The following is a 27901-nucleotide window of genomic DNA, read 5'->3' on the forward strand; positions in this document are numbered from 1 at the left end:
ATAAATTCAGTGCCTTTTTCAAGCGGCAAAAGACTGACATGTCAAAATGGTCATGGTTGTGTTTATTTGCATATTAGAATTCACTTTGTGCATAGTTTACAGTCCGAGTTAAGTTTTGATTGCAACAGAGTTGTATTTTTTTTCCCCAGGGGGTATAGAAAAACATCGCAGCTGTATATTTGTGCTAAATAGAGATGTTGAGGGCTTGAGCTGTTTTTTTTTCTTTTTTTAAATTCTTTTTTATATTTGTCTTATTTATTATCAAGGTTTCTTTCGAAATGTTTCTCTCAAAAAAAATGTTTTTTTTTGTATATGCAATCGTTTTAGGGTTTGACTGATCCAATCCAAAATCCGGCGGAAGATATGCCGGGATGTTTTGAGCAGCATATTCACCCGTTAACATTCGCTCCTTTCAATCCGCCACCGTTTGCATGTCGAGGGTGCTTTTGTGACATCCTCACTTCGTGTTTGGGATTTTGTTCACCGCTCATGAAATGTTTCCTGCTGTATTTGATGTGTAGAATTTCTCCGAGTCCATGCGTTATTTCTGTACAATAACAACCAAGACGGAACGTAATGCTCAACAAAAATTGATTTAATCGGACTGGGCAGCCTCATTGTATTTAAAGAGGAAATCATCTTGACAAAAATACCTTTGACTTGCCCCCACTAAGTCCAAACGTGCTATTGCGTCCAATGTTGTGTGTGTAGCATACGAAAGGAGCTGCAGTTTTACCCGTCGCCCTTAAATGACGTCACAATGCCTCGGGGGCTCATTTTGCAAATGTCACAATCACAAAATGAAGGAAACAGGTGAGCGGCGACAGTCGTTACCCGAGAACCCTTCGGCACTGTGACGTCTTTTTCAGTTTGGCAGCAAGCGGCAGTAGACAAAAAAAATATTTGTCCCGCAAAAGGGTTAAAAGCATTTTGAGAAAAAAAAATGTTGTATTTTATGTACATGAATTCCTCATCTCTACAAAAATAAAATGTCCTTTTTTTTGTAAGTGTCGTCTCATTTTCTCTCTCCTGATCGCACCTACGCTGTCTTTTGCTTTCTAATGTCACAATATAGTTGTTAAAATGTTCCCGTCGTGTCAGTAATAGCGTTTTTCACTCGCCTGTATTTTGCGGGCAGCGGGGGTTGAGTTGCCAAGTCAATGACTATCGAATGCTTGTATTTGTACGTGCCTTGCGATTGATTGGCGAGCACTCCAAAGTGTCATCCAAAGTGCCCCCCCCCCCTCAAAGTCAGTTGGACGTCACCCTAATGAGGACAAACACAATAGAAAATGGATGGATCGAGTCGTACCCAACATCAGAGTTGAGTATACGACGGAAACAAAGACGAGATCAATTTTGGACATTCAAAAGTCTTTTCCTGATGATGATGATGATGAAGATGTTTGTTCTACAGGAAGGTGCTCAGGGTGTTATCCACAGTGGCAAGATGCAAGTATTCCGGGGGTTCCGCTTCAGATCTCCGCCCCTTGTCCTCGTCTTGGCTCCAGCTCATGAGTGGCCTCTTTCGGCGCACGGATCCTCGGGAACGTCGCTCCAGGCACGCCAGGATCATGTGGGCAAGGTCCTGCTGGAGCCGCTGGAAGTTCTCCCTGGGAAAGCGAAAGGGATGGATCAAGATGCGTTTAAGAGCGTTGATGAGGTACGGGATTTGCGTACGTCGTAGGTGGAGTCGGGAGGTCGTAGTCTTCCCCCGTCTCGCCGGTCAACCAGTAGGTTGTCTCTGTTCCTTTACCCTAAGAAACAAAAGTGAACTTTTGAGTCTGTGACTTGATAATAATCAGCATGCGTTGCCCTCTCGTCTGCCCGACAACCGCGATTCTAGTTTGTGTTCTTCCGTTACCTTCAGATAGGTTTCGCCTCTGTACTCGTACTCGAACTTGCAGTCCGTCCTCGTCAGGATATTAATAGTCGGCTGACTGACGTGGATCCGCAGGGCTGCGCCGCCGAATGTCACAATCGTTTCATTAGATCAGCCCGTGAGATATTGCACATCGATGATGACGAATTTCACAGGAGCAGGAACCCGAGCGGCGCGCTTGCGTTAATGTCGACATTAATCACTTGGCTCATTTCCGAACGCACTCACGGTGTCCCGTCGACTCCATTCGAGACGCCGTGTTGACCGTGTCCCCGAATAAACAATATCTGGGCATCTTTACACCAACCACGCCTGCTGCGCACAGACCTGAGACACGATGACACGGGATGGCATGAGCAGTCATATTTAACCCTCGTCACTTGATAATATGACAAGATAGATAGAAATGTGGAAAATAAAATACCTGAGTGCACGCCGATGCGTATCCACACGGGGATCCCGGGCAGATGTCTGAGTTGGAAGTTACCCATGAAGGCCAAAATGTCCAAGGCCATGCGGCAGATATCCACAGCGTGCCTGTTCCCGTTACGGTTCGGTAGACCGGACGCCACCATGTAGGCGTCGCCGATCGTCTCCACCTGAGAGTCGGTGGGAGAACCGATGAGCAATACAAGAGCTGTATGACCCCCCCCCCCCCACCCCCCAAAAAAATACTGCAATGAGTGTATACGATGCCACACATCAGCCATCCTTGTACCTTGTAGACGTCGTGGTGGTCCAGGATGCTGTCGAAGCCCTTGTAGATGTCGTTGAGCATGTCCACCACCTCCATGGGCGTGCTGTACTGGCACAGCGTGGTAAAGCCCACGATATCGCTGAAATAAATGGTCACCTCGTCGTACAGCTCCGGCTCCACGACGCCCGTCTCCTTCAGGCTCTTCACCACAGGGCTGCCCCCCCCCCCAAAAAAAACGAAACACGTTCAGGGATCAGCGGGAAGAGGTTCTTCCACGTGAGTAGCTCGTTTGAGGGGGGTAACGATGCGAAATTTCAGGTGAAATAGAAGTGAATTTAAGACACCGTGGAAGAAGCATGAAGTTGAGGCAGTCTGCGCGGTCCCTCTCCATTTTGTAAAGAGCCGTTCTCTCTCCCACCAGGTGCTCCAGGTTTTTGGAATACATCTGCAGCCGACGTATCATGTTGTCCAGGTAGCTCTCGTTGTCTTTGTTGTGAATTTTACTGGTGGGGGGGGGGAGAGATAAAATTAAATGATAGAAATGACTATCCAGCTTTTTTTAATCTTTTTTTTTTAAATAACGGCAACAAACGTGACAGTTACCTGATGATTTTGCCCAAACAGCTTTCGACCTTCTTGAAATCCGGTCTTTTCTCAGCGTCCTCCTCCCAACAACTTTTTATCAACATGTATACCTAAAGGCACAAAAAAAATCCCACATTAAGGAATGTTGCCATTTCACCTGATGGAGGCAATAAATATTTTTTAATATTGCTTTTAACGTGTATCGCTGTGTAATCACCCTCTGATAGCAGCTTTACCTCAAGTTCTTTTTCTGTAGCCGTGTCAAAGTCCAGATCAGGTCTGAAGTAGGACATGATGACCCTCGATAACTTTTCTGGGCACACATACAAATTCTTCCGTGAATACAAATCGCGAATACCGACGAGTTGCTGATGTGTCACCTGCGCGGTCCGAGCAGCATTCCGTGTAAAAGGTTGATTTCCTGAGAACTATCTCCTGAGCGATGATGGCGAAACTGTACACGTCTCCTTTTTGTGAGGTGCCCTGCTTCCTCAAGTGCTCGGGGGCCGTCCACAAGTCTGCGACGGTTACGCGGGTTACCCGTGGATGTCGAGAAAAACCAATCCAATTGCGCTTTTACCTCTGCCGGGGTTGAGAAAAGAGTTGCATCCGAAATCTGTGATCTTCACCACCATGCGGTTGTCCACCACGCAGTTGGTGGACTTGAGGCGTCCGTGCACTTGGACGGCGCTGGCGTGGAGATAGGACATGCCCTGCACAGACGGATAAGCATAGAGCAGTGCGATTGGATTCAAAGCTTTGGCTCCCTCTACTGGCAGAAAGGAGGCATTGCAGCAACATTTTTAGGAACAGCGGGTGGTTTGTAACGTTGCTGTTGCGCCTTGGTCCAAGGAACTTTGTTGAAGTGATTTGAGGTCACTGCCACCCACAACATTCACCCCCCCCCCCCAAAAAAAAAAAGGTTGTCACCTTGGCAATGTCATACATGACAGAGATCTTGAACTCCCAGTCCATGAACGTCTCTTCTGGATAGGACACCTTGTCATTCAGCACGTACTGGATCCAGTAAAAGGACAGAAGCTCGTTCTTAGTTCACTGAACACAATCGGCTTTATTGTCTTGTCATTTAACTGCTTGTAACTTAGTCCGTGATAAGCCTTCTTTGATTATCCGACCATCATTCACACGCAACTTCTCAGGGAACTCAATTGCAAGCATGTAAAATAAACTCTTCATACTTACCCGAAGCGACCCCCGCTCACCGTACTCAAAGACCCCAAACACGCCCTGATCGAACTTCACTGTGCCGTAGAACTTGGTGAGATTGTAATAGTCGATTTGCAGGAGCTGCAGAGAGAAGTGGTGGTTGTGGGAAGGGGAGGATTCTTTTAGAAATCGAAAAGTTGCACACCCGCGAGTGTGCGCCTCACCGCATGAAGTTCCACTTTCTGCGTCTCGTTGAAGTTACCGTCCAAGTGGTTGAGCTCCTTCAGGATGACAATCTGAAAAGATTCAGCGGCGACGATCAATGACAGATGCCGTGTACACGTTTTAAGTCCTTCATCTGTTCAACTACCTTCTTATCATAGAGCGCACGGCGAATCTTATAAACCTTTTTCCTCTCTTCAATCTGATGGGAGATGACAGGAAAAGACACTTGAAGACACCGAAAAGCGCACGGGTGCGAGGTTTCCGAATTTCTTTTTGGATGCTTGGATTTCAATACCTTCAGATAGACTTGGTTGAGCGAGTTGTCCTCCAGCAGCGTGACGAGATCGGAGGGGATGTGGGAAATGGAGCACCGCTTCCTCAGGAGACGATCTCTCCTGTTCTGTCTGGATAGGCGATCAATATAAATATCTTGCATAGATAGCACAACGTTTGTCCGGTATTTCCGTGAGCCTGCGCACTGAAACGGAGCTTCGATCACCTGTAGAAGATGAAAGCAATGATGGCCACCACCACCACAATCACACTCAAGATGATGACGATGATGTTATGTGACGCCTCCTCTGGAGGGGGGGGGAGGAGGAGAGCCAATCACACGTTTACAGTTTCTCGACCGTAACAGACGTATACAGCTTCCGATCGTGCTACGTTAGCATAGCAAGTTGCTAGCGATTGGTATTTTTCAGCTCTGCGGTGTGCAAATACAAAGCGCCACAGACGCTACCTTCATCCGGTTTGAAATTCGGAAGTCTTGTCCCCCAGACAAAGGAGGGGTAGTCCTCAACTTGCATGGTCAGGTTGCGCTCTGTGTCAAACTCGAATAAAATTCGATACTGGGGAGAGAACAATGTACATGAGCTTCATTTCGGCATACAATATGAGATCACGTGGCGACGTTGCTCTTGAAAACGCCCGCACCTTGTGATCATTCGTGGTGTAAATGACGGACAGGTTCACGTCTCTGTCCCCTTGCTTGTCAAGCCGATAGTTCCCGGCGATGCCTGAACAGGAGGACAAGGAACGTTGTCAACGCTAACCTAGTGCCAGTCGCATCTTCATCATGTCACCCTCGCTTTTCCGACATCGTTGCTTGCGAGCACTCGAAGCGACGCATGCGCATCCATAACACCCGCGAGGCTCACACGAGACTTTTTGGTTTCTTACCGTCAAACGAGGTGTTCCGAAGGTAATTCACAGTCACGTATGGCATGTGATTAGCTCCCGGGTGAGGTTTTGCAATTATTTCCCGAATCACCCGACCAACCAGGAGCACCGAGTCGTGGTACGCCGCCATGTAGTCGTTCATCTGCGTGAAGATGAGAAACACATTGGCTTGATTTCTGAATAGTCTAGCATAAAAATAAATCCTCGCTGCTCGAAAGTCTCCTGGAATACTCCTTCAAGGAAATTAAGTGATGAAATATAGCGCGTTCTTACTGTGCTGTTGCTTTTGAGGTCTGAGTTGATCGTGTAATTCCTGGTGTTGGGCATGGTGAGGACCAACACGTTCTTCATCGATGGATGAGACGTTGCGTTGATGTAGTATTGATCGCTGCGGAAAAGAGGCAAGCGAGCGTTATTAAAATTGAGCTTCGGCACCAAAGGGCGTCACGCATGACGCGCCACGTCAAAGGACTGACTTGTAAAGATCGATCAAGATGAAGAGAATCTCACTGCTGTCCGCTTCTTTCGCGAGATTCTTCACCTCCGCGACATCCTTCACAGAGCCGCACATAATGAACACTGCGAAGAGAAAAAGGCAGTCGAAATCTCATTCTGATGAGTAGGATTCCTTCGGGCGTATGTCCCACGGAAGGCTTACAGTTGCTTGTCCTGTTCCTGGGCGACGACAGGACTTTTTTGAGGTCCTCCGGTTTGCGCAGCATTGTTCTTTTCACCTTCTGAGCAAACATGTGTGGGGCTGATTCCAGTGCATTTATATACCTGTGAAAATGACAATTCCCGTCATTTCTTCAAATATTATGCTTCTTGTTATTAACCCTTTCAGAGACAGGGGTTACAACAGTGGACAGCTGATCACGTTGCCAGGGGCATGAGAGGGTTAAATTATGAATTGCACCCTCATGTGTCATTTGGAGAACTGGCGCTGGCCTCTGAATAAGACATCCACAAGTTACTAACTATAGATCTTAATTAAGCCGATAAATGAGGTAACATTCGACCAGGGGGTGGAGTATAGAGCCTTGAGGTACACCGTCAAATTCAAAAGCATTCGTAAAGATCACAAACACTACGTGGTCTCTCACCAAAAACAATCCTCTGTGTTCGTCTGTAACTTGTACACATAAGCTGTCTCCCACACAGACTTGATGTCGTTGTCATCTTTCCAGAAGTGGACGAAAAAGTCGGAGATTTTGCGGGCGGGTGGCAGGAGGCGCTGCAGGTTAAGCGTGTTGTCACAGGCGGGTCCAAAGCTGCCAGCCGAGAGGATGGGCGTGCTTAATTTTAGACCCTTCTCAGCACTGATGCAGGGAGATGAAAGAGCATGTGAATATGGCGCACAGACGATATCCTTGGAGAGATGATTGGAGATGAACTTACTCGACCAAGGGGAAAGTGGCATACGTGCATGTGGGGCCTAGCACGGCACAGCCCAGGCTGTTTCCCTGCTGCAGAGAAATCACATAGTGAGCTTTTTTTTTTAAATAAAATTTCAGCTTTTCCAGGTCTCCAAGATGTCATTTGAGTAAATTTAATGCTAATAATTCTTGACTGTTGCTACCTCCATGAATCAGACAGTCATCTGAATATAGATTCAGATGTACTCACCATAAGATTTTTCAGCTCGGCCACTCCTTCACAGGCGCTGCTGTGGCAGCCTCTTTTTCGATAATAGGTTGTGTTGAAACCGCCAAATTTCACCGTCAGATTGAATTTTGTGTCTTTAATATGTTGAGTGGGAACAAAGAAAATAGAAAGGGAAAACAAGTGGTTACCGTTTCGTTGAGTTTATCACTTGACGGTGGGTGAGTGGGGGGCAGTAAAGGCAATAGCTTGTCAATAAATAATACCCTTATAGATAATGGTACTGTGCTCGTGTACTTCACTGCTTCTGTGGCGTCCCACGGTCAACTTGCATAACGAGTCCATCAGGACAAATAAACGTGTCAGTTTAAGATTTATGTACCTGACAAATAACATGTAATCATATGGATAGTCATTGCATCACCTGACAGCAAGGACACAAAAAAAACGGGATAAGAGGAGGGAATATAATTTGTGCTGTTTATACAGTTTTATTTTTTGTACAGTTTTTTTTGGGTGGGGGTTGTAGATCAAAAATGAGAAGGGAGGAGTGAGCACAGCAAATGTGTACGTTTCAAGCGTTTTCTTACCGTTTTCTTGTACAGACTCGGATTCCAAGGCTTTCAGTATTTGTCCCCGGACAAACTTTAAGCTCCAGGGAGACTCTTCGTCGTCCAGGAGGATCACGTTCATTGAGACGCCTCTTAAACACTGTATGATACCTTGATGGGATGCCACGAGAGTCGCAAATGTACACAACCACAAGAACCATCCCCATGAAGCCATTTTAGTTGGAGCAATCCTCTTAGACTAAAAAATGAAAATCCATGAAGGCTTTGTGCAAGGCAATGTGCAAATCAGGCAATCTCAAAATACAAAAATAACAGAACAGATCCAGCACCTGACCTCTTCATCAGTTGCTGAAACGTCTGTCTCTTAAAAAAAGCACTTCCTCTGTCTCTCACCGACACTTCACGCGCACCGACTTGTTAATGTACAACCAGAAGAGATCCAAGAAGACCATATAACCTCGTCTCTTGTCATGCCAAGGTCTGCATGAATTATGAGCACAAACACGGGCAGGCGCGCAGTCACATTGGAGACGATAAGCACGGTGACGACTACTTCTGCCTGGAAGCATTGTGATAAAAGCATAAAGACATAAATACAGGTTTGGGGAGTGATTTCAAATGTTCTTACACGGGGATGGCAATGGAGAACAGATTCCGTTTCCAAAGCGAAGCTGGCCGCAGACACAAGATGCCACATGCGAGCGCAAATCCAATTCGGGTCATGAACAAACATCCAAAAAACATGCTGAGTTACGTGGTATTTTACGATATAAGTAGTCGCCCACAAACGAATGGATTAATTAATAACAGAAAGCTCGTATCTGTTTTTATCAAGACTGATTTCATTCAAACAACAGCAACATGCTCCTCCCCCTGCCTCACCTGAAGTTTCCATAGCACGTGTTCACGGACCCTCGTAAATGACCAATTAACTTAATTCAATATGTATCTGGGTTACTGCGTACACTAGAAAGTGCTGATGTATTGCTCATAACTGGCATGTGACTATCTTCATTTTAGCACACATGCTTCATACGTGTTGGACATTTCATAATGTAGATTCAACGTCTCACAATGTTATTTTGTATCATGCATAGCAATGATTTCTCCTCAATTGAAACTTTAAAACACTTAGTGTCCGCGAAAGCAAGCACACGACGGGAAGAGAGTGTGGTCAAAATAGACACCCCGTTTAATTTGTCGCTTTCGTTCCACAATGTTATCGCTCCCGTGAATACAATCAGTTTATTCAAATCTTACCTAAGTACCAAAAGAGACAATTGCTGCGATAAGACACATAAGTGCTTTTGACTGCTACAATACAGCAGTGAAAATCGCCACATACATTGTGTGTTACTACTCTAAAAGATTTTTACTGAAGAGCTGCTCAAACAAAACTGAAATATTTCAAATGACACAGGTCAGGTAGAAATGAATGCTAATTAAGAGTCCAGTTTACCATGTTCAAAAAGGCTTAGAGTTGCTCAAATGTTTAAGACAGTTACGAACAAAATAAATAAGTCAATAAATAGTAAATAGTCATTGAAAACCTACAACACAAATGTTTTCCTACTTGCCGTCACCTCCGAAATGATCACCGATTTTCCTACATTTTCCAACAATCACCCTCGTTCTTTTTTCATTTCATTTTAGGGGGAAAACCGACATTTGTGAATGTCTCATGCAGGGCAAAAAAAATGGACAAAGCCCACAGACCCAAGTCTTGCCAGAAGAGTTGAACTGAAAAGAGAACCAACACTATACTGTTTTCCATTTTCACTTCTTTTAGGTACTAAGGGCCAAGTCTCCCAATAGTTTTGTCCATTAAATAAGTCTTCCTTTTATCCTTCCTCCATCCTATCCTCATCTCTCACATCAAGTTCCTCCCCTTCATCAAATGCGTCTCCAATCCCAAACCCTCTCACATTGATGTGCCTGTCAATAGAACTTGCTACAGTAATCCTTGATTTTCACACTTACAAGTAAAGTATTGCTAATTACGGTACATGATGAGTTATTGCACGACTGACATGAATGCATAAGTCATAAGTAATGTTCAGGGTACCTTGTCATGACACAAAAGTGGCACATAAAAATAATATTGGTGTTTTTGTGGGGGATGAAACGGATTAGTTGTGTTCCCATTCATTTCAATGCTGAAAGATGATTTGAGACACGAATGTCTTGAGTTCTGAGTGTAATCACGATTTGAATTCAAAGTTGTAAATTGAGGCACTATTGTACATTTATGGCTTAGAAGTGTTTTTTTTCCCCCACACCAATAATGCTGGAATAACATTTGTAAATCATTTGTTACGTCATGGCGCGACACGAGAAGCCACGCTCAGTTCTCCTGTCCATGCACGAAATGGATTTAAGATGATAAAAAAACCTAATGGGGACCTTCAGACTAATGGAAGAAGCTCATCATATACTTTATAAAGTACAAAATTATTCTGATGTCTAGTACACCTGCCCAATCGAATGAGATCCAACCCAAGTACCGTTTACAAAACCACCTTTAATAGTAATTATTCCACTTGGTTTTGGTCATTATTTAGCAACACCACCAAATTAAACCACACTAATCACCGTATTGTTAAATAACGACCTATTTGACAACCTCAGAATTGAGTATTAGGTCTTATAAAGGCGGAATTGCCATTTGATTGTGCAGGTGTGCCTAATATTGTGGCCCATCCCAGTCGGGATTGTATGATGATGCAATTTTTTTTCAGGTTTGTATTTCTGCAGGCTACATTCAAATCTTTTACTTTAAGCCTTCTATCCACCTGTCTGCGACTCTCCCGTCTCGCTCTTTCATCTCCATTCGTCATGCTTCCCGTGACAGAAAATCTCCTAATGTTTTCAATCCAGACCTCTGCCAAGACCCTCTGGGTCAGCAGCGAAGGTCTAGGAGCTGATGATCTGACCCGACCAAGTCTCATGCTTGCTTCCCGGCTTCGGGTGGGTGATCATCACCTCCACTGCCTGGATCTTCTGCATCTTGGGGGGGATGGGGCACACCTTGTACGTCACCTCGTCCCCCTCCACGGGCACGTACTCGCCCTCAATGCTGTGTCAGAGAGGGCACAATCGACATTAGAGATGGATGGACTATCGATGACCTTCCTGAAATTAGATTTTAACCCTTTCGGGGACAGCGGCTGCTACAGTGGACAGCTTCTCATGTTATCAGGTGACAGGGTGCATGAAAGGATTGAGACTCAGGAGTCTTTACTCACTCTGAGATATGGACAAAGATGTCTTCTCCTCCATGAGAGGGCCGTATAAATCCGTGCCCCTGTGAGCGGGAGAAGTTCTTGCACACGCCTTTAAACACGGGACCCGATTTGGCTCGTACAGTCCTGCACACAGCCAGGATGGAGGCAAGTGAGGCCCGTGTGGACCAGAACACTAATTGAGTCAACTGCCTATACGATGAACCGCAAATGCATGTTAACTTTTTGCACAACGTTCTTTTCTCTAACAAGGAGCTGAAAAAAAAAAGTGCAACTCACGCCGAGTACGTGCGAGTGCGTTTAGTAGGCAGGGGGCTGGGCAGCTCTCCGCCGGGCAGAGGGGGCTTCCTCTCCCTCTCCCAAACCCGGCTTCCCTCCCGCAGGAAGGGGAAGGAGATCTGAGGCGGGTTGCGAGGGGAGGCCAGAGGCAGCGGGGGGCCCGTCGGCGACGATGGGTCGGCGTCGGACATGTTGGCTTGTGTGAAACGTGCGGGTCCTTTTCCTTGATGTCACACGAGAAGGGGAGGGCGGGCCGAGGGTTACGCCCCATGCATGGCGGGCCTGGCGTGAGCAACGACTGAAGGAGAAAAAATATATAAGAGGTCAATATAAAGGCATGATGGGGGTGGGTTGGTGGGGGGGAATAATGTGCCCCAACATATTACATTTATATTTTCTTGTGGGGAAAAAAATATGGAAAGCAATATTTATGTGGCCTGTGGGCCTTGAGTTTGGCACACACGCATACATGCTCACACAGTGTCAGCTGGCCCGATTTGATAAGTAACCTAAATAATTGAACAACTTGGCTCAGAGATCTTTTATTAGCAGGCTTATTAAGGCCATGGAGGAGTGAGTGGACTTTTTTTTCTGCTGCTGCTTCCTTATAAGTGGATGAAAGCTTCCATTATGTGTAAACATGACTGAAACACTCACACGCACTACAGAAACACACTGACAAAAAGGCACACAACTGAAAAAGTCTCACACGTGACTGAAACACTCTCACGTAAAGCTCTCATGCATGAGAGCATTTCAGTCGTACTTCACCTCATATTCCATCTTGATCATCATGCCATGTCAGGATAGGGATGAAACAAGCTGAATGAAGGACACTCACATTGACACACACAAAAGCCACCCCCCCCCCAAAAAAAAAATCTCCACAGACTCCTCCCTTGTGAAAGCATTGCAGTGAAAGCATGGCATTGTGGTTGCCTGTTCATCAGTATGGGAGACACGTCAACACTCACATACACACACTTGAAACTTTCGACTAGTCCTTTAATTAAAGAGCCCGAAATATCATGACAGCACCATATGTCAAGCCCAGTTTAAATCATTCAACAACACTAAAACCGCTTCAGGCCTTTTATTTCTCGAACAGCGTCTGTGCCGGCTTCACGTACACAAACAGGCTAATTTTGACGAATATGTGGAACCGAACAGCGAGCTTAAAATCTGTACAGGTTTCAAACTGTTTTTGTTTTAGCGGTGGTGGCGTCACAAAAAGCGACAGCGGGAGAAATCCGAGGATGTCTGCCGGACCCACAATCGTCAATTTATCATCCTAACTAGGTTCGGACGTGCAACTGTCGCACTTACCGTCAAAAGCTATCCGGTGTCAATCAAAGGCGCTGCGCCCAGACGATGATGTCATGAAATCCGTCCACGAGTTACGTCGTGTGCGTGGATGAGACACACTCAGGCTGAACCGCATCAGAATGGGAGAAGGGAGGGGAAGGATGTGCTGATAAATGGGAGGTTACCCCCCCCCCCCCACTTAAAAAAAAAGAAACAGATTCACCACATATGCTGAATTCTTTGTTCACTTGGAAGCATAGTTGGGCCTTTGAATGCATAGCGGCACTGGTTGCAGCATCTCAAACGCAACATTTAAATTCAGCTTTCATCACACTCAATTATTTTTCCATAAATCACAGTTTTTTAAATCTATTTTCAATTTCAATTCATTTTTTTGCGCTCACGCGCTCTTTTGCCGCGGCCGTATAGACCATTTAGAATATCGCCTACGTGGAAATCAGTAATAAAGACATCATATTCCAAAAACATGCGGCACACTTATGGTGTTTCTCACCATGTCCAATTTCCTGTAGCAGAATAAGGTCAGCGAAACATTTTACAAACTATATGACCACACCAATAAAACCACGAGGCCAGATCTGTCAGTATTTATTCTACAACCCATTCCGGTTTTTAGAACACAGAGCAGCTGGGAGAAATTAAGCACATATAGACAGAGACTATGAGATGTTTAAGGGTGACCTCAATTCATTATTGAATTTTTTTTTTTAATTTGCCATTATAGATAAAAAATAAAATCTGATCTGTATCTTCTCCACATCAGCTGCAAAAAACAAACCTTCATTTGACAGTTTTTACATAGAATCCAGTGGTGACAGTATTACATCAGCTTTGTTTCCTAGACCTCAGGAAACTGTTCATGTGTGTGTGTGTGTGTGGGGGGGGGGGGGGGGTAGGGTGTGTGATTGTTGATGTGATTGTTATGTGAGCACAGAACAAAAACTATTTTCATGACTTAAGCCTGGAAAATAAATAGAAGAGTGGTCGATTTTTTTTCTTTCACATTCGACCCTTAAAAATGACGGGGGGGAGAGACTGAGGGCAACTAACCAACAGAGCTGAAAACACATTCCGAAAACGGACGATTGAGATCATTCAACCAACGCTCGGCGGATATCACAAATTTGGTTTAAATTCTTTTCGAAAAATTCCGTCGGCTTAACTGTCACAAACACACGCACACACCCAGCTGTCGTGAAATATGTGGCATGCACAACAGCACCACAGCAGACTAGCTGAACGAATCGGATCAAGTTGGAGAAGATCCAGCGGTCAAGTTCTGACCCGTGACAGAATATCGGCAATCGGTCACGTGTCAGTTGAAAGCTTACCGGGCCAGCGTACGTCACACACATAAAAAAAAAAAAAACGTCATGTACTGCGATGTACAACAGGAGGGCGGGCATGACCGCAGAGCAATTGCGATTGTTTGACCGGACACGCGTGACAAGTGAGGATCTCCGCGAGGTATGCCAGATGCAGGTATACCCCCGCCCCCTCCGGCTGCCCCCGTCCGTCCCTCAGTGCTGCAGCGCCTTCATCCTGTTGAGAGCGGAACCGGCCTTGAACCATTCGATCTGCGTTTCGTTGAAGCTGTGGTTGAGTTCCAGGACATCTTCGGTGCCGTCGCTGTGCTTCACAACGGCGCTCAAAGACTGACAAGGGAAACGAGGCGCTTTCGTCAGGCTGCGGGAAAACCTTTGGCTCGAGCTTGAAATGTAGCGACTCACCTTTCCGGGAGTGAACGTTTCCAGTCCTTTAATGGAGATCTTGTCATCGGGGCTGATTTTATCATAATCTGACGGGTCGCTGAAGGTCAGCGGCAGGAGGCCCTGCTTCTTTAGGTTCGTTTCTACGAAGGACGCAAAAAAAAAAAAGGTCAGCCGAGGCCACGGGTTGGAAAAAGCCGCGCTTCACTCGGCGGTGCCGTACCGTGGATTCTCGCGAAGCTCTTGACGATGATGGCTCTTCCTCCGAGATGTCTGGGCTCCAGCGCGGCGTGCTCTCTGCTGGAGCCCTCGCCGTAGTTGTCGTCTCCCACCACCACCCACGACACGCTGTTGGCCTGCGCACAACGACGAGACCTCGTCCTTTATCGTCCACGCGCACGCAGAAATTTGCTGCACGTCGATCCCCTCTTCCGTTCTCACTTTGTAGTGACGGGCCACGTCGGGCACGCCTCCGTACTCGCCCGTCAGGTGGTTCTTCACCGAGTTGATGGCGTCGTTCTCGCTGTTGACGGCGCCGATCAGCATGTTGTTGGAGATGTTGTCCAAGTGGCCTCGGAACTTCAGCCAAGGCCCGGCGGCGCTGATGTGATCCGTGGTGCACTTGCCCTTGACCTGCGACGCAAAACAACTTCCTTAACGGGGATCGCCGAGGAGAAGCGGCGGCGGCGGGACGCTGGTGTACGACGATCCGACCTTGATGAGAACTCTCAGGTCCTCCAGGTCTTTGCCGCTCCACTGGTCAAAGGGCTCCAGCAACTGCAGTCGGTTACTCTGAGGGCTGACGTCCACCTTGAGGCCCGTGCCGTCGGCGGGCGGGTGCTGGTAAGTGTCCTGACCCGGGTCAAAGTCTCTGGCGGGGAGCTCGTCTCCACTGGGGGGCTGTAACTTGAATTTCTCACCGTTGGGGGCTGTCAGGTAGTCGGTCTCGGGGTTAAAGTTGAGAGTTCCGGCGATGGCTAACGCAGTGACAATCTACAAGAAATCACACACGCGCGAGATATTGCCCGCACGTTTGCCGTTTCCGCGTCAGCTTTCGGTGGTTTTACCTCGGGGGACGTGACAAAGGCGTGCGTTGCGGGGTTGGCGTCGTTCCTGGCTGTGAAGTTTCTGTTGAAGGAGGTGACGATGGTGTTCTTCTCGCCTTTTTTCACATCGCGCCTTCATCCAAAACAAACCCACGTTAGCGCCAAAGCGACGCCGCTTCAAAACACTTTTTCCGAGCAGGCTTTCGTCCCACCTGTCCCACTGGCCGATGCAGGGCCCGCAAGCGTTGGCCAAAACGACGCCTCCGACGTCACTAAGGATCTTGGACTAGATGAAAAATAAATCACCTCGGTTTGCTTCATCGGCAACCGAAGGCAAAAGCGGTTCTGCGAGCGCCACTCACGTAACCATCCCTTTCGATGGTGGCGCGGATCTGCTCCGAGCCGGGGGTGATTGTGAATTGAGCTTTGCACTTCAGGCCTTTGTCCAAAGCCTGCTTCGCCACGGAGGTGGCGCGGCCCATGTCCTCGTAGCTCGAGTTGGTGCAGCTGCCAATCAGACCTAATACGAACAGAGACGTGTAAAGAAAATACGTTTTTCGCTAAGAGCGTTTGAAAAGCCGGTTGAGGAAAATCATAAATACAAAATCCGTACCAACTTTAACCTCCAGTGGCCAGCCGTTCTTCTCGGCCACGGAACCCACCTCGGACACTGGGTGAGCCAGGTCGGGGGTGAATGGACCGTTGATGTGGGGCTTTAGCTGAGGGGGGGGGGGGATAAATATGACAACATTGCAATGACTTTGTGTCATTTCAGCTGAAAAGAGTAAATCGGGAATATAAGATGTGGTCACCGTGTCTGAGCAGGATCCAAATAAAATTGTGACCAACGGAATCGACCAAAGATTATTATGTGGTTTGGGGCGGCCCGGTAGACCAGTGGTTAGCACGTCGGCTTCACAGTGCAGAGGTACTGGGTTCGATACCAGCTCCGGCCTCCCTGTGTGGAGTTTGCATGTTCTCCCCGGGCCTGCGTGGGTTTTCTCCGGGTGCTCCGGTTTCCTCCCACATTCCAAAAACATGTGTGGCAGGCTGATTGAACACTCTAAATTGTCCCTAGGTGTGAGTGTGAGTGCGAATGGTTGTTTGTTTCTGTGTGCCCTGCGATTAGCTGGCAACCGATTCAGGGTGTCCCCCGCCTACTGCCCGAAGACAGCTGGGATAGGCTCCAGCACCCCCCCACGACCCTAGTGAGGATCAAGCGGCTCGGAAGATGAATGAATGAATGAATGAATATTATGTGGTTTGTTTTGTTTCTGCTCATGTGAAAAGGAATGCACGGAACTGTATGTCGTCGTGCCAAAGTAAAAAGTTGATTGACTGATTAAATCAAACAAGTCAGATTGTATTGATCACAGCACGGCAGAACTCCGGCAGATAAATTACAATCTAATCTAATCCATCCATCCATGTCAAGTATGACAGATAAGAAATGTAACGCAATCTTAAAAACCTCATCCAGGTTGATCTCGATGACTTGGTCGTACTCGCAGCCTTTATCTGGCACCAGCAGATCGGAGTACTCATTAGCCAGAGCGGCAATCTCTGAGGGGGGGCGGGGGGACAAAATATCAATTTTTCAATCAAAACACAAAGTCTGTGGCAAAAACGGCACATCGCATACCTTCGCGCCCAGTCTTCTCCAGATAAGTCCTCATGCGGTGGTTGTAGGGGAACACTGAAGTGGTAGCGCCGATTTCCGCTCCCATGTTGCAAATGGTGGCCATTCCTGTGCACAAACAACATGAATGAGTTTAGACAGGAGAATTTATTTCAATGTCTTTAAAATGCATATTACAAAGCCATTAAAAAAATTTAAAAAAACACACACACACACCAGTGCAGGAAATTGAGTCAACACCCGGTCCGTGGTACTCGACGATGGCGCCGGTGCCGCCTTTCACCGTCAGAATGCCAGCCACCTTCAAGATGACATCTTTTGGTGACGACCAGCCAGAGAGGGAACCCGTCAGCCTCACCCCGATCACCTAAAAAAAAATAATAATAAAAGAGGAAGAGTTCTAAGAAGAGGAATTCAATGATTTTTGTTGTTGTTGTTGGTGTTTTCAAGTGGCATATTAGGATGAGAGTCATTGCAGCGTAAAGTGGGAAAAAAAACTTTGTTGACCTTGGGACATTTGAGCTCCCAAGGGATCCCTGCCATGACGTCCACAGCATCAGCGCCTCCGACTCCGATGCATATGGCACCGAGTCCGCCACCGTTTGGTGTGTGGGAATCTGTGCCGATGAGCATCACACCAGGATAGGCGTAGTTCTCCAAAATGATCTGAACAAAGAACATTACTCAACTATTTTGCAGTTGCAATGCAATTAAAAGTCCAAAATCACATCCTGACTCTTTACCTGATGGATAATCCCAGAACCCGGTTTCCAGAAACCAACTCCGTATTTAGCACCAGCACTTGCGAGGAAGTTGTAGACCTCTTGGTTTACTTCCTGGTTTGAAATGACCAATCACGACACCTTACTCGTCATCCACTCTTTCCAACAGCATCCGTGCCTTGCGCCAAACGCAAACTCACCTTTGCCCTGGCCAGATCCTGATCGCCGCCGATCTGGGCTTCAATCAAGTGATCGCAGTGGATGGTGGAGGGGACCGCCACCTGCGGCAAGCCGCTGCTGATGAACTGAAGCATGGCCATTTGCGCTGTGGCGTCCTGCATGGCCACGCGGTCGGGGCGCAGGCGAAGGTAAGTACGCCCGCGATCGATCTCCTGGTTGTGGGGGTCATCGAGGTGGCCGTATACAATCTTCTCTGACAGGGTAAGAGGTCGGTTGAGCCTGGGTGGGAAGAATGAGAGCAGGCGTTCTTTGTTAGAAGTCAGGAGGACGAGAAGGCAACAGCTCGTTCATTCGGTTCCACAGGAGAAAAAAAGAAACACAAGTAGGCATGGGTTTACTGCCCATGCTGTCGCGGAAAAACTGTGCCAAGGGGCAAACAAACACGACGTTGGCAGAGCAAGATGTAGGTGGACGCTAACCTCTTTCGTACGACGTCAACATTGGACTGGAGCTTGTCGTAGCTGACGAAGGAGGTGGGCTCGAAGCGGCTCATGGACACTTGGGCCTTGGCTCTATAAGCGGCCGCCACATGCAGCCGCCGCGCGCCATGCCCCAGAGCAAGCTGGGGACGAGAGAGACATTCACACATTCTTCTTTACAAACAATGATTCAGACAGACAGAAAAATGATTTTCCCTAAACTGATGTATGTTAGCTTTTCTGGTGGTAACTGATACACCATATTAAGCCCGAATAGAATGTATAATTAAATGCAAATGTACTGTAATGCACTGTTCACTGTACAAAGTGTAAAGTCTTTTATTCAGTAAATCTGTTCTCCTGTACGTCTAACCTTGTGGTTAACCTTGTCAAATTAACTTGAAATCCGAGCACTAAGTAAAAGGAATTGAATACCAAATTATATTCAAGACTGAGTAATGACTGATTTTTAAATCAGCGCATGGGTTTATTTACAAAAAGTCTGCAGGATGCAATTGCCGCAGTTGCCCTCTGAATGCGCACAGAGGGACACGATGACCCGGCTAGCTAGCTTCAGCCGGCTATGAGACGGAGAATGCGACCCTAAAGCGATTTATTCCTTCGGACACACAACGATCGAGAAGAACAATGCAAAGCATCAACATGACAGCCTACGCATTTCTGAATGACATACGAAAATAAGCGAATGTGTCTCATACCTGCAGCCGCGCGACGGTGAGACAGTAAGTTGCCATTTTGTTCACTGACAAAGATGTGGCGATTTCTAGTGACGTCACACATTTTATACGGCAAGGCTTACTAGTCCTTAAAGAACATAAACACACTCTATTCATGCTTGACGTATATCGTAATCATATCATCTTTATTGAGAACTAATTTAAATATTTTTATAATTAGACATGTTTAACATATTTTTAGATGAATATCTATTGTAAATAATTTAAAATGTGGTGTGTTTTTATGTAACTGAGAGGATCTGCGCGTTTGGACACGCGTTTTCTTTGGCTACATTATATTACCATATATTATATTTCATAACACCATAAACGTATGCAATTATTTTTTAATATAATGTAATTATATTTATAGAAATACGTGAACACATTGATAAAAGACTGGTCACCATCATTCAGCACATGTAACGGTAATTCCCATTTGAGACACTAGGTAGCGGTACTGTAAAATCGACGTATGTTGGTTTACGGGTTCAAAGGTGAAAGTTGACTGCGCTGCCTCGTTTGGAGTACGTTAGCCAACAATGGCAAAACATCATCCAGATTTGATTTTCTGTAGAAAGCAAGCCGGTGTTGGTATGTTTTATTCATTGATACGACAACATGTTTCTTTTTACTTGATTGTCCGATCTTGGACATATTTTGAGCACGATCATGCTATTTGCTAATAGTTGCAGCATGGACTTCATTGAAACTTAGCATCGGTGTTAGCGTGTCAAAGTTAATATCTGCATGAACATTGTATGATTATTAAATGCCTAATTTGGAAATAAAAAGGCGTTTATGTGTGGAAGAGACGTGTCTACGAGTGACTAAAGTGAATGAACAATTGACTAACTGCTATTTTTGAATTCTGCAGCCATCGGGAGACTTTGCGAAAAATGTGAGTATTTTTCTTAATTATCTCTTATTTTTGTATGCAACGCCATCATGAATATGTTATTGTCTATTGTGTTGACATACTGTAAAGAAAATGTTTGACTGGACTTACTATTTGAAGTCATTCTTGGCGTATCTTTTCAGCATTAAAAAATCATCAATGACAGTAAAATCGAATGGAATGCATTTTATGTTAATAAGCCTAATCGTTTCCAGCCAATACTATGAAATAAGTAATGTGTGAGATTCCACTTTTGTCCAAACGTAAGTGCACTTTTTGTAAATATTGTGGACATACAGTGCCAGTTGTTTTTTAATGACTTTATTCCTGAGGTCTTGTTCTGTCTTCTTTAATCTGAAATTGTAACAGTATGTGTATATTACGACTACTGTATATCTGTCCCTTTTTCCCCTCTTTAGGCGATGGCAAGTGTGTCATCTGTGATTCTTATGTGAGGCCGTGCACGCTGGTCCGTATCTGCGACGAGTGCAACTATGGCTCTTACCAGGGACGCTGCGTCATCTGCGGGGGGCCAGGAGTGTCCGACGCCTACTACTGTAAAGAGTGTACCATCCAGGAGAAAGATGTCAGTTGTCATACTTTTTGCTGCCATCTCTGAGCCACTGGAAAGTCCACTGACGCTGTGTTGCTCTCTTTTTTTTCGCAGCGAGATGGCTGTCCGAAGATTGTGAATTTGGGAAGCTCGAAAACAGATCTGTTCTACGAACGGAAGAAGTATGGCTTCAAGAAGAGGTGAAGACACCGTGGTCTTGTCTTCATTTTTAGTCTTGTAGTTCCGCCAGTTTTTTTTGTAAACGTTTCTGGCAACATTTTTTTTGTGACCTCGATTTGTTAAGTGATTTCAATAAAAGCTCTTTCGAATAACGGACTTTGTGTTGTGTGAGAATGCCTTGTCTAGGTTTAAAGAGTTTTGTCATAATTCAAATGGAATATTCCTCTCTGGCGCACCCACTTAGAATAAAGTTCGGTAAATATGGAAAGAGCACCCCACCACCACCACCAACTGGTCAAGATGTTCTCTACAAGGCTTTATTTATACACAATGAATATGCATGAATATCACCACACTGAAAAAGTCAAGACCGCATTTAACAAATATGAAAGTTTCAAAAGAAAACCTCAAAAGTTGACATTTCCGAAAGAAGGCTGATATGCAACACGGACAGCAGCAGAAAGCGCGAGAGCTACTTCGAACAGGTCAGGAAGCCGATCGTCCGTAGATTACACCGCTTTAAAAGGCGATGCTCAAAACTCTGGTTAAACTGCATTTGAATATGAATAAGGCTGGAAGTGCTTTGATAGAGCGAGGTATGTCATAAATCCACGAAATTCCACCGGACGTGCCTCAGATTAGCAACTCTTAGCTTTCCTGGCGAACAGACAGTGCCCATAAGGAAGCGGCAGAGAAACTGAACGCGAAAAACAACACTGGTGATGCAACGGAATGTCCCTGTACTAAAAGCTACTTTCTACTTTATAGTATATTAATGAAGGGAACTGAACAGCTTTTTTGAACAATAGTTTTAACCTTTACGTGGTTTTGAAATTAGATGAGGGAAAAAAAAAAGGTCAAATGACAAACTTCGTCATTTTCCTCATGCAGTGTTTTGAAACACCAAATTATCTCCCCTCATCGTGAACATTAGAAAACACATTCCAAAGGTAACAGATGATCTCCGAGCATGTCATGATATCAAATGTTTATCGCCGCAAAACAAGATTCCTCCCAGTTTTGTCCTTTGACCGAGAGTGAAACGATGGGGGGATACAAATAAATCCCATAATAGGCAACAACCATTTCCACAACATGCATTGATGGAGTTTGTACAAGTCACACATAAAATTCACAAAGAAACAAGAGTGGCAGACACACACAGACACCAAAGTGTGAAGTAATCCACTCAACAATCCACCCCCGCCCCACACATACACACACGGAAAAACCAGGACAATGTAATTCCCTGAATACATTTCAATATTTTCCACCTGCTTAAATTTGAAAAAAAAAAAGGACAAAAAATATTTTACATGTTTTGTTGAACATAGAAAAACAAATGGAAATTTAAAACGCGGTGACAGATTATTTAGGAATAATCTGTCACCATGTCTTAAAGTATTGCAATCGTTACGCATCTATCACCTCTTGCAATTAATCCTAAAAAAAGATGTCACAACGCTATTATTATAATCATCAATAAAAGATGACCGCTTATAGGCGATAAAAGCACAGAAAACGAGAAGCGCTTCACTCAAAACGCTCAAAGCTCCGAACGTGAGCTTCCGTTGCATCGCGTGCTCTGCTCCACTTCCTCTTTTTTTTTTTTCCATCCCCAAACCACACCATTTAGAAAAAAAATAAATCTGAAGTGCAGTCTACAGGTCTTCTGGCACCACACTTGAAAGACAAAAGAAGAAGGATGAATTGTTGGTGTGCCATTGCATCATGTTTGGTTTTGTGCAATGACTTGGAGCAGTTCACCAGGCGACCCGTGGCAGGGAGTGACACCCACGCTCTGGTCTGAAAGGGTATTACTACCCCCCGCCACCCATTCCCCGACTGCTAGGCAGTTTCTTTTTTTTTCCTTATATATCTCTAAGTATGGCCAACAAAGAAGATCCCTAACAAATCCCAAATGTCGCCTTGTGCTACAGGGAGGGAAGTCATTCACAACTGTTTTTTTTTTTCTTTTCTTTTTCAATCCCTTACAATTTTCCGAATTTGGCCGCGTAACTTCCCACGATGTTCTTGTAGCGGCCGCACTCCTTGCGCAGGTCCGCCACCTCGGTCCTCAGCGCCGTGTTCTCACGCTCCAGGAACGCCGCTCGCACTGTGATCTGGTTTTCCTTTAGCCTGCGGGCGTCGCGTGAGCGCTTGGCGGCCACGTTGTTCTTCTTCCGCCTCTGCCAGTACTTGTCATCCTGAAAGAATGTAGCACATTGTTGTAATTTTTGCTTCACACAGGTCAGAGGTCACAATAGCAAATTTTCCAAGGGCAAGCTAAATTTAGCTGTCGCTCTTATACCCAAATGGTTTTCATGGTCTTCAGTTCAGGCCAATACAAGCAACAAACCTCTTCAGGCAAGTCCTCATTTAGCAACAGGGTGAAACTCAATTTTCATTTCCTATTGGGCTCATTTGCATTCCCAAACTCCCATCGATCACAAACACAAGTGCCTGAATTGTCTTGAGAACAGCCATCTTAGTCCTTCCTCTTGAGGCGGGGGGAAAAAAAGTAGGACAAAAATACAATATTTCCCATTGATGGCTTGTTTGTGCTTTCAAATTCCATCGGTCCAACTCATTCTAGCCATCTATTAGCAATTTCCTTTTTAGCTGCATTCTTGCAGGGGGGCGGGGGGGATATGTCTTGCCTGTCAACATGGTGGCCAAATTCAGGTCAACAAGAAGTCACTCAATGACTGTAAAGGACTGCTGAGTCACTGTGAGACATCAAAATGGCTCATCTGCGTGTAGGGTGGCAAATGGCATTTTGAAAATTTTCCATTTTGGTGGTTAACATCTAAACTTACATATTACATATTATAAAAAGTGATTTTTCTTTTTTTCCGTGTTGATGTGGTTTGCTTTGGAGCAAAAAAACGGTTGTCCTCCCCAAATATTGCCAAGCAACAAGCGGCTGCACAAAAGTTGCGTACCTTCTGTTCTTCAGGGACAAAAACTTTCTTGGCCTTCTTAATCATGGGCTGAGGTTTGAGATCTTCATCGGTGAACTTGTGCTTGCGAGGGTCAAATAGTTCGCCCCCCGGTACGCTCGACAGGACAAGGTCGGTGGGGTCGGGCTCGTAGTTAACGTCAACCTGGATGTCGTCGGCGTCCGGGGTCTCGCTCTCTGGATCTGTTGTCACTTCTGAGGAGAGGAGACAAGAAAGTTTAAACTCAAAAGAACCCAACGCCTTTGTCCCCCCCCCCCCCCCCCCGTTTCCACTCACCTGCTGTAACATCACACGTGACATCGGTCTCTGCGTTTGTGATGATCACCACCTCTTCATCGAACTTGACCAGCTCGTTAACCGGCAGCAGGGTCACGTCGGCCGGCTTTTCCTTCACCTCCTGCGCCTTGACGTCGACGTCTTCTTCGGGCGAGGCGGCGATGCCGTTCTCCATGAGGAACTCCTCGAGGTCCATGTACTCCAAGTGGAAGTTCTCACCGTCGTAGGGAATGGTCTTGTCCCAGATGGCGGGGGTGAGTGCGGCCGACGGCTCCATCCCACTGCCTCCTCCGCTGAGGTCGGCATCCTCGTCCAACCCCAACTTCTCCTTGTCCGTGTCTAACACACACAGAACATGTAGACAGTCAAACGCCATAGTGGGTCTTTTTTTAAACATGTATAAAGCTGTTTGTGAACATGTATCTAGGTAGAAGGCACATTTGTGTTGATTCTCGTTCAGCCTGAAGGTAAATGTGCTTCCAATGCACACTCTTGGCAATATGGGTCACTTCCCCAGGCTCACAAAATGCACAGGAGGGGGCACCAACTATTATGAATAGCCTATAGACAGCACTTAGTTTAATCAATATTTTTGGATACAGTATGTTACTCTCCAAATAATGCACGTGACAATGTTTTATTGCGTTTTTGTTTCCTGCATTGTCCCTGTTCAACAAACCAATATATTTACCGACTATAAAAAGTGCTTTGCAATCCTCGGAAACTCTTCATGGTTTTGATGAATGAAAACAACCCAAAGGATCTATATTGGTTTGCAAGTGCGTTGTCACAATGCCTTTTCACACTTAGATTGGTTGCATCTCACAGTCGGTTAAAAAAAAAAGCAAACTAATAGATTATCAGATCATTTAAAGACATTTTTAACGCCTGAAAGTGTTTCAGACGAGCCTGCATGGTGAGACAGGTCAGAGAAAATGTACATAATGTACCACATCAAGCCGCCCCGGTTAAGCAGCAATTTACAGAACCGAAATCTACTGTTTGTCAATGTTGCCTTCATTTTCGTGTTTTTTTTTAAGTATTTTCCCCCTCTTTTTATTTAGGTTGAAACTACCGGTATAACCCGTATTTACATGGCGTCATACCGTCGTCACCGGCCAGGATATTCGGCGGAGGCATTTCCATGATTTTCTTCAGAACGATCGGCAACGAGGCGGGGGCCCCGGTGGCCGTTTCCAACGTGACCACGATCGGTTCCACCGACATTTTCCCCCTCGCTGTTGTCGCACTTTGCTCGCGTCGGGGGAGGAAAAATAAAAAGCTCTCCGCTTTGTAACTTTTACTCCGCTACAAAACGAACACTGTCGACTCTAAAATTATCCGTACGTTGGGTTATCCGTGAGTATAAGAACAGTCTTCATCCGCCGATAGTCTTAGTGCACTTCCAAGATAACGTTTGGGTGTGCGGGATAAACCGCACCCCTTCTCTGTGTTGATTGGTTGAAATGTTGTAAATATTAATATTAGAACTTTACGATTGGGTGGGATCTTTGTCGGGAGCCAATAGGAGGTGTTCCATCAAATCGCGGCGTTGCCGTTGGTTGACCGAGTTATATATTGCAGAAAAAAACGTGTCACGAGCAAAACAACTCATTCTTTGAAAGGGGCTGGAGGATCAGACAATTGACATACACTCATTCTCAATTTTCATTTGAACTCACAGGACTGGGAAACCAAACGACTTAAAGCAACTTTTTAAAAATAATTATGAAAAAACGTACACATGTAATAAATAACTGCGAATTTAAACCTAGTTCTTTTTATCGTTCCATCTCCTACTCATTAATTCATGAGAAAACCGGTTGCAGGAGCGCAGAGCATATGTTGCATTTCTTGAGGGCGGATCGGGCACCAGCGATCACATGGGGAAAACATGTGCGGCACCCACATGTCAACATACATTTCATGTACTCAACATGCATGGAAGGAGGCGCTGTGGTGCACAGTGACAGAGCTCCTAAGGAGCTTCCAAGGTCGACTCGTGCAACATTTCATTCAGCATACAAATACAGTTGAAAGTGAACACAGTTTATAGTGTTCCAATACCCAAAATGTCTTCATAACCGCCTCAACTTGGCTCATCCCTGCCGTTGACCTTTTTATAAGCTAAATGTATGTTACACATACAGTACATTTGACAATAAAGTAGATTATGACTCTCTGTTTGCTACAACACAATAGTCAGACCGAAGAAGTCAAAAGGTCACACATCAAAACACTGCCCTTCTACTTCCAGGTGCATCTCAGTAAAATAGAACAGTGGTTCTTAAATTGTTTACATTAAATCCTTCCTCAACAAAATACGAAGCTCTCGTGTACCACTATAACCAACATTAATATACAGTAGCATAATAGGCCCGTACTAGGTAGTTCATGGTCATCAATAATGCGGCAGAGATGTTATTTCTAAAAATTCTATCTAATATCATTGTAAGTCACTGTAACGTTGTGCACAATTTGAATACTAATTATGTTGGAGTTAAACTAGCTACTGTAACATTCTGCACAGTTTGACCATTCAATTCAGTGATTTTTTTCTTGCCACTAGAGGGAGCCTGTGTCACACACGTGGTACGAGAACTACATTGACAAATAGCGTACGGCAATAGAATATAGTACAGTACAGTAGCCTAAAATGTCGGACATGTTTGAAGCAAGTACCTAGCTTCTTATTATATTGAATGCAATACATGCATTTAAAACTTTGGAAAGACGGGACCAAGAGCTGGCGTGTACCTCATATAATGAGGTTTTTTACTTGACTTTGTTTTACTTGACTCTAATCTCTTTAAAAATAAACAAATAAAATGCAGACAGTCTGCATTAGAAAGCAAAAAACAAAACAGATACCTAGTAATTGAATTGGGAAACTACATGCCAGACACAGCCCTGCAGTTACTTCAGAGCACACTGAACTGATTTACACTTTCATCGAATTTATTTACCGTTCAATTCAGCTTTCAACCCCATCACAGCACTGATAGACATATCAGACATAAAAACTCAGACCAAGATAAGTAATTTCAAAACTTTTTGCACCATGAATGTGACTTTTAACTCAAATGGAAGAAAAAAATTCTGAGAAAAGAAGCAAAATTAAATCACTGAGATTGAACAAGTGTGTACACCCGTTCAGTGGTCATTAGTCACGTTCACGTTAAATTGCCATTGCCATTTTAAGTGCCTCTGATTAACCCCAATTAAAGTTCAGGTTCTTGTAGGCTTTCTTGAGTTTTCTTTGATCTTTTGCCCCAACCCGATAGTAACAGGTATGTGTGTAGCCATACATACACAATACACATGCAAACGAGTACATGCGCACGTGAGTGTGAGTGTTGTACACATGCATGAAGGGACACATAGTAACATCTCTACTAAAACTTGGGAGCTTTTGATCACGGTTATGCAACAGGCACACAAAAGGTCCACTGTCATTTCTTTTGGTTTTCATAATGTTAACATGGTGTATTTAACATTACGGTGCGAAACGGGTGTGAACGCAGTTTGTTTTCACTTACCATCTGTGTCGTGGCTCGGTAAAGTAAATGGAGTTTCCAGGAAAGCTTTGAATATCTCTGTGATGTCTACTTTAGTCATATTTTTATCCTCAACTTTTGCACGACTAAAAAACAAGCAGACGATATTTGACGATAAAATTTCAAAACAAAAACGTCCCTGTGAAGAAAGCCACTCAATACTGACAGCTCTGATGTTTTTGGGGCGGAGAAATTAAAACTTT

At 45.2% G+C, this 27901-nt stretch overlaps 5 protein-coding genes across 7 annotated transcripts; 1 reads left to right on the top strand and 4 right to left on the bottom strand.

Annotated features, from left to right (window-relative positions):
- Position 1: 1 nt before the first annotated feature.
- gucy2cb (guanylate cyclase 2Cb) lies at positions 2-10614 on the bottom strand. 2 transcript variants are annotated; one of them, XM_052072326.1, is made up of 27 exons: positions 7931-10614; positions 7365-7477; positions 7137-7201; positions 6842-7057; positions 6397-6518; positions 6215-6317; positions 6012-6126; positions 5739-5880; positions 5493-5575; positions 5299-5407; positions 5056-5137; positions 4852-4960; positions 4702-4755; positions 4556-4627; positions 4368-4472; positions 4095-4181; positions 3745-3877; positions 3545-3682; positions 3401-3477; positions 3183-3274; positions 2924-3082; positions 2601-2793; positions 2307-2481; positions 2111-2209; positions 1865-1959; positions 1681-1757; positions 2-1613 (listed from the first exon to the last, which is right to left on the bottom strand). In XM_052072326.1, exons 1-27 carry the CDS (start codon positions 8124-8126, stop codon positions 1412-1414), a joined length of 3213 nt encoding a protein of 1070 aa, XP_051928286.1. In that variant the 5' UTR covers positions 8127-10614; the 3' UTR covers positions 2-1411. The 2 variants fall into 2 exon arrangements, with proteins under 2 accessions (XP_051928286.1, XP_051928284.1); XM_052072324.1 differs by having other exon boundaries at positions 7137-7204.
- An 11-nt stretch (positions 10615-10625) lies between these two features.
- Positions 10626-12908, bottom strand: csdc2a (cold shock domain containing C2, RNA binding a). The gene is made up of 4 exons (XM_052072335.1): positions 12760-12908; positions 11434-11731; positions 11158-11280; positions 10626-10988 (listed from the first exon to the last, which is right to left on the bottom strand). The coding sequence occupies exons 2-4, from the start codon at positions 11622-11624 to the stop codon at positions 10826-10828; spliced, it is 477 nt and encodes a 158-aa protein (XP_051928295.1). The 5' UTR covers positions 11625-11731; positions 12760-12908; the 3' UTR covers positions 10626-10825.
- Positions 12909-13333: 425 nt separating this feature from the next.
- Positions 13334-19321, bottom strand: aco2 (aconitase 2, mitochondrial). The gene is made up of 17 exons (XM_052072327.1): positions 19254-19321; positions 18535-18677; positions 18076-18334; positions 17897-17989; positions 17661-17819; positions 17370-17520; positions 17157-17261; positions 16986-17077; positions 16128-16233; positions 15877-16034; positions 15727-15800; positions 15536-15647; positions 15183-15461; positions 14910-15101; positions 14692-14824; positions 14490-14611; positions 13334-14414 (listed from the first exon to the last, which is right to left on the bottom strand). Exons 1-17 carry the CDS (start codon positions 19287-19289, stop codon positions 14280-14282), a joined length of 2349 nt encoding a protein of 782 aa, XP_051928287.1. The 5' UTR covers positions 19290-19321; the 3' UTR covers positions 13334-14279.
- Positions 19322-19722: 401 nt separating this feature from the next.
- On the top strand, positions 19723-21054 carry phf5a (PHD finger protein 5A). The gene is made up of 4 exons (XM_052072271.1): positions 19723-19865; positions 20149-20172; positions 20589-20755; positions 20837-21054. The coding sequence occupies exons 1-4, from the start codon at positions 19814-19816 to the stop codon at positions 20924-20926; spliced, it is 333 nt and encodes a 110-aa protein (XP_051928231.1). The 5' UTR covers positions 19723-19813; the 3' UTR covers positions 20927-21054.
- Positions 21055-21203: 149 nt separating this feature from the next.
- Positions 21204-27897, bottom strand: tefa (TEF transcription factor, PAR bZIP family member a). Of its 2 annotated transcripts, none has more exons than XM_052072270.1 (4): positions 27681-27897; positions 24142-24480; positions 23848-24059; positions 21204-23109 (listed from the first exon to the last, which is right to left on the bottom strand). In XM_052072270.1, the coding sequence occupies exons 1-4, from the start codon at positions 27757-27759 to the stop codon at positions 22894-22896; spliced, it is 846 nt and encodes a 281-aa protein (XP_051928230.1). In that variant the 5' UTR covers positions 27760-27897; the 3' UTR covers positions 21204-22893. The 2 variants fall into 2 exon arrangements, with proteins under 2 accessions (XP_051928230.1, XP_051928229.1); XM_052072269.1 differs by lacking the exon at positions 27681-27897 and adding an exon at positions 25248-25580.
- Between the last annotated feature and the right edge of the window lie 4 nt (positions 27898-27901).

Source organism: Hippocampus zosterae, chromosome 7 (assembly GCF_025434085.1).
Source record: "Hippocampus zosterae strain Florida chromosome 7, ASM2543408v3, whole genome shotgun sequence".
Classification (NCBI taxonomy): Eukaryota; Metazoa; Chordata; class Actinopteri; order Syngnathiformes; family Syngnathidae; genus Hippocampus; species Hippocampus zosterae.

What these genes read in the sequence shown, in the direction of transcription:
- csdc2a (XM_052072335.1), bottom strand. Translation starts at nt 11,624, where the DNA reads ATGTCCGACGCCGACCCATCGTCGCCGACGGGCCCCCCGCTGCCTCTG. An exon ending in CGCACTCGCACGTACTCGGC is followed by an intron (nt 11,281 to 11,433) that starts GTGAGTTGCACT and finishes GGCTGTGTGCAG; the next exon opens with GACTGTACGAGCCAAATCGG. An exon ending in ATCTTTGTCCATATCTCAGA is followed by an intron (nt 10,989 to 11,157) that starts GTGAGTAAAGAC and finishes TCTCTGACACAG; the next exon opens with CATTGAGGGCGAGTACGTGC.
- phf5a (XM_052072271.1), top strand. Translation starts at nt 19,814, where the DNA reads ATGGCAAAACATCATCCAGATTTGATTTTCTGTAGAAAGCAAGCCGGT. An exon ending in TAGAAAGCAAGCCGGTGTTG is followed by an intron (nt 19,866 to 20,148) that starts GTATGTTTTATT and finishes TGAATTCTGCAG; the next exon opens with CCATCGGGAGACTTTGCGAA. An exon ending in CGGGAGACTTTGCGAAAAAT is followed by an intron (nt 20,173 to 20,588) that starts GTGAGTATTTTT and finishes TCCCCTCTTTAG; the next exon opens with GCGATGGCAAGTGTGTCATC.
- aco2 (XM_052072327.1), bottom strand. Translation starts at nt 19,289, where the DNA reads ATGGCAACTTACTGTCTCACCGTCGCGCGGCTGCAG. An exon ending in GTTGACGTCGTACGAAAGAG is followed by an intron (nt 18,335 to 18,534) that starts GTTAGCGTCCAC and finishes CTTCCCACCCAG; the next exon opens with GCTCAACCGACCTCTTACCC. An exon ending in TGACTCAATTTCCTGCACTG is followed by an intron (nt 17,262 to 17,369) that starts GTGTGTGTGTGT and finishes GTTTGTGCACAG; the next exon opens with GAATGGCCACCATTTGCAAC.
- gucy2cb (XM_052072324.1), bottom strand. Translation starts at nt 8,126, where the DNA reads ATGGCTTCATGGGGATGGTTCTTGTGGTTGTGTACATTTGCGACTCTC. An exon ending in CGAGTCTGTACAAGAAAACG is followed by an intron (nt 7,478 to 7,930) that starts GTAAGAAAACGC and finishes AACATATTAAAG; the next exon opens with ACACAAAATTCAATCTGACG. An exon ending in ATTGCTTTCATCTTCTACAG is followed by an intron (nt 4,961 to 5,055) that starts GTGATCGAAGCT and finishes TCGCCTATCCAG; the next exon opens with ACAGAACAGGAGAGATCGTC.
- tefa (XM_052072269.1), bottom strand. Translation starts at nt 25,368, where the DNA reads ATGTCGGTGGAACCGATCGTGGTCACGTTGGAAACGGCCACCGGGGCC. An exon ending in CACGTGTGATGTTACAGCAG is followed by an intron (nt 24,060 to 24,141) that starts GTGAGTGGAAAC and finishes TCCTCTCCTCAG; the next exon opens with AAGTGACAACAGATCCAGAG. An exon ending in TTGTCCCTGAAGAACAGAAG is followed by an intron (nt 23,110 to 23,847) that starts GTACGCAACTTT and finishes ACATTCTTTCAG; the next exon opens with GATGACAAGTACTGGCAGAG.